The sequence below is a fragment of the Seriola dumerili genome, unplaced genomic scaffold, assembly GCF_002260705.1.
Source record: "Seriola dumerili isolate Sdu_G_001 unplaced genomic scaffold, Sdu_1.0 BDQW01000442.1, whole genome shotgun sequence".
Classification (NCBI taxonomy): domain Eukaryota; kingdom Metazoa; phylum Chordata; class Actinopteri; order Carangiformes; family Carangidae; genus Seriola; species Seriola dumerili.
Window position 1 is genome coordinate 1,573,835 of NW_019174697.1, and position 6,000 is coordinate 1,579,834.

Below are 6,000 nucleotides of genomic sequence, written 5' to 3' on the forward strand. Positions count from 1 at the left end.
CATATGTATAGCACCTTTCACGGATACAAAATCAAAGTGCTTCACATCAATAAAAAAGAACAAAAGTTCCAAACACAGATGGGGAAATGGGCCAATAAAAAGCAATTAAAATAAAATGGAGTGGCTGAATAAAAATTCAGCTGCTTCATAAAGATATCAATACAGCAGTATTCTTTATTTATTCTTTATTTATTCTTTATCTCAGGCATTTGACCTCGTCATCACAAGCAAAAGGAGGAAGAGTAGAGCTGACCACAGAGATGTCAGAGGAGTCTGTCTCAGCAGCAACATTCCTCATACCATTAAACACAATTCCTAAATTTCTATGGTTATGTTGAAGATAAGTAGAAGATAAGAAGATAAGGTAAGATGATACTACTTTATGTTTGGAATTAGTTTTTCAGGAGCAATTAGAAGAACTTCTGCCTTATTTGCACTTCACTGAGGGCAGCTGTCAGCCATCCAAATCTTGGTGGCATCCAAACACTCATTTAAAATGAACAATTGTTTACTCTCATTAGGCTTAAAGGAACAACATAACTGAATGTCAGTGGCATAAAAATGATAAGAGATGCAACTATAATTGCTAATCACGTGCCCAAGAGGCAGCATATATAAACAGAACAACATAGGACCTATATGTAGAAGCAACTACAGTATTTCACCCCATGTTGTTCAGCTTATCCACAAGTTTGGTCATTATATTTGCAGCATTCTTTCTTGAACTTGCATAGTATGTTACCTGGCCTTCTGCATTCAGAATTGTATATATTATGATCATATGGTTTTCAGTCAGGTCACACTTCCCTGCTTCAGTGTAAACAAATAGCTATATTGTCAGCATTGTTCGCACAAGGTATCCCCTTGCCTTTATGAATAACGTGTTTCTTAATCAAGGGACTCCAAATTGTTTCCTTAATGAAGCATACTCAATACACTAAATAAAAAGAGTTAAACAGTGTCAGTGGCTTGAAGACAGTATTATATAATTGGTTACACAACAAACCATCCAGAGACCTCGTCCCTAAAACGACCAAAGAAAAACAACCAGGACTGGATGGAGCCAACAGAGAGGCCAAGAGAGGGATAGAGAGTCTTGGGAGGGATTTTGTGCAAGAGACAATAGGAGAAGAGCATCAAACCATCTGAATTTTAAGACGAGAAAAAGCAGCTTGATTAAATGGAGTCATGCTGCCAAGCTACATTGAATGATAAAAACCACACAGGCAAATGGGATATTCAGTCTATTTTAAAACTGTTTTTGTATACGGTCAATCTAAAGTGTCAAGACCTACTTGTTAACATTATCAGCATTATCAGAATTTGGGATACCAAAACCTGGAACGCCTATGTTCCCTTTCCTACCGCCGGGGGGCAGCAAATAACTAACTAGCACTGGTCTGCCGGAAATCTGAAGTAGAAGAAGACACCGAGCTGCTTGCTAATGTTGCTAACTAACACGGAAGTAGCACGGCGTGCTAATCAGTATCATTAAATCTACAAAGAGGTGCCCTTACTTGCTTTGAAAGGTAATATCACGTTTTTTTTATTAAGTATTTATTTTTTATTTACAACATGCATTTAATGCACCTTTCCCAAATACTAGTATTTTCGAGTATGAGAAATATTGGTTCATTTTAGCCGTGACAGATGCTCGTTAGCACGACTTGCTGACCTTACATATCAACAAAGAGACCGAACTCATATCGTAATGGCTGGAGTGCATAGCACGGTCATAAGTTAGCTATCAGTTTTGAGCTGCAAATATCAAGATGAATCGACTGATTCAATTATTTCTGTTGCATGGTGTCTTACCAAAGAGTTGCGGTAGAGAACCCGCTTGTAAAGCAAGCAAGCCATCGTAAACGACGGTAGCTAGCGTTAGCTGGTCATCTGCGGGCCAGTTTAGCCATGGGCTACGGTAAAAAGCCAATGTTTGGCATCCACCTTATTTTCTGCTTTAAAACTAATGCTTGAATGAATTTGTTAACCAGGAGCTAATGTTAATATTAAAATAAATTAGCCATCTGTTAACATCAATGTTCAGATAACAGGTGGCAAACAGGTTTGGTCGGTTTATTATCTGGTTTATCCAGAAAAAAAAATATTAACGTTATGCAAAAGTAATAACTTTGAATGGCATTCACCACGATTATTAATATAAATTTACTCATTCTCTGGCCGTAATATTATATACAACTAAAAAAAAACGGCAAATTGTAATGCAATCCAAGAAAACAGTCCTGTAATAAATGCTAGGTTTGTTAAAGTTGAAAATGTTTATTTGTTGGAGACATTATCAGAGATGTGTTAATTAAAATACTAAAATCGAAGGTAACATTAGGTTGTTTAATGTTATATGGCATTTTGGTTGTTGAACGTTCATTACCCTGTGTTTTAAAGTTTTCAGGCTTGGATCGGAGGTCCTGTGCCATTTGTCTTGAACTCATCATTTACTACTATGATGGCTGCATCCCTCATTTAAAGTTGTGTTTTTGTCTAAATTAAGAAATTGCAGACGGATGGACTAAGTTTTGGATTGGGACTAGGATTAGGATAAGGACCACTCCCACAGCTATTTGTGAAAACACGAAGTGATCTTAAAGTCTGCAGGTGCCCCCATTCTGTGTCAGCAGTGCCATTCAATCAACCACCATGTCAGATGGCCGGATCTACGTGGGGAACCTTCCCGTTGATGTCCAGGAGAGAGACATTGAGGATCTCTTCTATAAATATGGAAAAATCCGTGAAATTGAATTGAAGAACAATAGAGGCACTATCCCTTTTGCCTTCGTCCGTTTTGAAGACCCACGGTGAGTTTTTGGGATGGTCTTTGCCAAGTCGAATCAGATTCCCCTTGTTGGATACCATAATTTCTGTGGTATAATACCGTCTCCAGTGACTGCCAGCAGGGAATGGATGGAGACTGCATTTCCAGGTCAATGTCCGCTTGTGAAACAGGCGTACTTTGGTAAGGAGTTCTTTGCTCTCTTCTCTTAGGGATGCGGATGATGCTGTCTATGGAAGGAATGGATATGGATATGGAGACTCCAAGCTTCGTGTAGAGTATCCTCGATCCTCTGGTGCTAAATTTGGTCCAATGGGAGGTGGTGGAGGAGGAGGAGGAGGAGGACCTAGGGGAAGATTTGGACCCCCAACTCGAAGATCTGAATTCCGCGTCATAGTGACTGGTAGGTGGACGTCATGAGTCATAGGCAGTTAATATTTGTCTTTCACTGCCACCTGGAAGTCAAAGGGACTGGTAGGAAAGTGGACGTCAGAGTCGTAGGCAGATATATTTCTCTCTCTCTCTCTCTCATGGCGGATTGGAGGACAAGGGGCCTAGTAGAAGACGTCATGAGTCATAGGCAGATACGTTTCTCTCTTGCTTGTGGCGGATTGGAGGACAAGGAGACTAGTAGAGGACCTCTTGAGTATTAGGCAGATATGTTTCTCTCTCTCTCTCATGGCGGATTGGAGGACAAGGGGACTAGTAGAGGACGTCATGAGTCGTAGGCAGATATGTTTCTCTCTCTCTCATGGCGGACTGGAGGTCAAAGGGACTAAGTGGATGAGGTCAAGTCAGCTCCTTAAGTCATGAAAAACAAAACGGTAAACTGAAACCGATCATGTTGGCTGCATAATCCCAAACACCAACTATAGTGACTGGTAGGTGTCATTTTGTCATTGTCTATCATTAATTATTTGTTATGTGCTAAATTTATCTCATGTTTATACAAGCATGTTTTTACAAACTGTTAGAATTGGACTGCTTATCTAAGATTAACCCCATAAAATCTTAGGTTTATATAGCTTCCTGACTTGAGCAGTCATGCTAGAGCAGATTTCAGGAAGTACAACACAGTGGGTTTCTGGTCTGAAAAAATTGAGGTTATCTGAAATAGCCACCCAACAATTTCATTTAAATTATTTTTATATTTGCTTCTTTCATCTGCAACAGTTAGATTTCCTCAGTCAAATTTGCACCATACACAGGATATTGATTGGCAAAGTGGTTAGAATTATACCTCTCAGGAGTTTCAAAAGTAAAATTAATACTCATTTTACCATTAAAAATTAAGGTGGTTGTCCATTGAGTAGTTCCAACTCTTGGTTTAACATTAAACTCTGAGTGTAACTATGAATAACTATATTGGAAGAAAAATGTCAATGATTAAAGACCATGTACATAAGCACTTTGTGAGATAAGAAAACTACAATTCCCAGAGAGCACTGTCATGAGATACAGCCAATCTATTTAAATCTAGCTTTTAAATTTCAGTTGCTGTTAAGCTCAGACTTCTTTTAATCTATTTAAAATGTTTTGTTTAGCTCAGTGGGTTTAAGCTTTGGACAAAAGATTAAACCTGTCCCTGCAATGATTTTAGGTTTAAAAAAAAAAAAGTAAATTAAAGCAGGGAAATAACTTCTGTCCCCATCACATTTGTCTTTTTCCCATTTCAGGGTTGCCACCAACTGGAAGCTGGCAGGATCTGAAGGATCATATGCGTGAGGCAGGAGATGTTTGTTTTGCAGATGTGCAACGAGACGGAGAGGGTGTGGTGGAATTTCTCCGCAGAGAGGACATGGAGTACGCTTTACGCAGACTGGATCGGACCGAGTTCCGTTCACATCAAGTGAGTGCCAGTGATGATGAGACTTAACTGTCCTTTAAATGGTTAAAGAAACCAATGTTATGTTTTTTTCCTTTTTGAAGGGTGAGACTGCTTACATCCGTGTCTATGAGGAGAGGGGCACTCCCAACTGGGGTCGGTCGCGTTCCCGCTCCAGATCCAGAGGCCGCTATTCACCTCCCTACCATAACAGAGGATCTCCCCCTCCACGCTACCAGTCGCCTCCACGCCACGCTATGTCGCGCCATAGTCCACCCCCCAGGAGGCACCCCCCACAGCACCATAGCCCACCGCCACGTCATTATCGGTAGAAAGGCCCGTCATTTATAGAGGAATTGGGGAAAATGTTTTGTAATTTTACTTTTAATTTTATTTTTTTTAAACCCCAGGCCTCCTCGTAGGATACACCATTGTTACTTCTTGCTACATACATTCCATGGTCAGAATCTCCTGAACACCCTCCCTCCCACAGCCTTAAAAATGTTTTTTCTTTATACTTTAAACATTTGTGTTATCTCGATACAGAATTGAAGATTTTTTTTTTTTTTTCCCTTGGTGAGATAACTGTATTTGATCATTCAATAACATTTAAGGTTTCTTTTATAAAGAAATCCTGGGTTGTACTGTCAGACTTTGACAGGAACCAGTACAAAGATATAATGTTATATTGTCCAAAACTAATTACACAGTTCTGCAGCTATCAGGCTAAAGGTCATACTGCTTTTTAAACTCTTGACAAAATTTTCCTTTTTGTGTCACATTTTTGTAGCTTTAAGTATGAAGTTTTTGCCAATTTAAGAACCTGTGAAGCTAGTCAATATCATCCTCTTACTGAAAACATGTCAAATTAGTGAGCCTTTTAGACTAGTGACACGTTGACTGTGAGCCTCACTTGTCAGATTATTTTTTTAAATGATGTGTGAACCTCTGACCGAGGTGGCCTGTAGGTGGACTATAATTTGTATGCATCTCTAATGTTGTTTTTGGTTTTTTCTTTACCAATAAAATGCAAACTTTTACTGTGATTGTTTCATTCCTTGCCCAAAAATTTGGTTTCAATAGATCATTACTTTATTCATCATACAGTAGCAGATAGTTAACTGGCATGTCGACACTGATGCTAAATGTCCCAGGATATTCTGCTTGGGATCCCTGTCTACTGTATAACACTAGCTTTTAAAGTTAGAACGAGACAACTCATTGCTTGTTTTTCAACCAAATCAATGAAGCCCACACTGCTAATGACAAATGATGTTTGCACGTTCTAACCAAACACAACTTGGTCTAAAAATTCCCATTGCTCTATAGTGGCCCCTTTTTCACAGCAGACATTTTAACTTGGCACAATTGGAACAGCACAGGTGTT

General features: G+C 39.2%; 1 protein-coding gene across 4 annotated transcripts; it reads left to right on the plus strand.

Moving 5' to 3' along the window:
* Window positions 1-1,429: 1,429 nt before the first annotated feature.
* LOC111234256 (serine/arginine-rich splicing factor 9-like) lies at window positions 1,430-5,659 on the plus strand. 4 transcript variants are annotated; one of them, XM_022762227.1, is made up of 5 exons: window positions 1,430-1,529; window positions 2,510-2,813; window positions 3,001-3,191; window positions 4,465-4,637; window positions 4,718-5,659. In XM_022762227.1, exons 2-5 carry the CDS (start codon window positions 2,656-2,658, stop codon window positions 4,943-4,945), a joined length of 750 nt encoding a protein of 249 aa, XP_022617948.1. In that variant the 5' UTR covers window positions 1,430-1,529; window positions 2,510-2,655; the 3' UTR covers window positions 4,946-5,659. The 4 variants fall into 4 exon arrangements, with proteins under 4 accessions (XP_022617948.1, XP_022617951.1, XP_022617952.1 ...); XM_022762230.1 differs by having other exon boundaries at window positions 2,614-2,813; XM_022762231.1 differs by having other exon boundaries at window positions 2,634-2,813.
* The last annotated feature ends 341 nt before the right edge of the window (window positions 5,660-6,000 follow it).

Bases quoted from the DNA above. Each gene is read 5' to 3' on its own strand.
- LOC111234256 (XM_022762227.1), top strand. From the start codon at position 2,656: ATGTCAGATGGCCGGATCTACGTGGGGAACCTTCCCGTTGATGTCCAG. The intron at 2,814-3,000 runs GTGAGTTTTTGG...CTCTTCTCTTAG, and splicing joins GTCCGTTTTGAAGACCCACG to GGATGCGGATGATGCTGTCT. The intron at 3,192-4,464 runs GTAGGTGGACGT...TTCCCATTTCAG, and splicing joins ATTCCGCGTCATAGTGACTG to GGTTGCCACCAACTGGAAGC.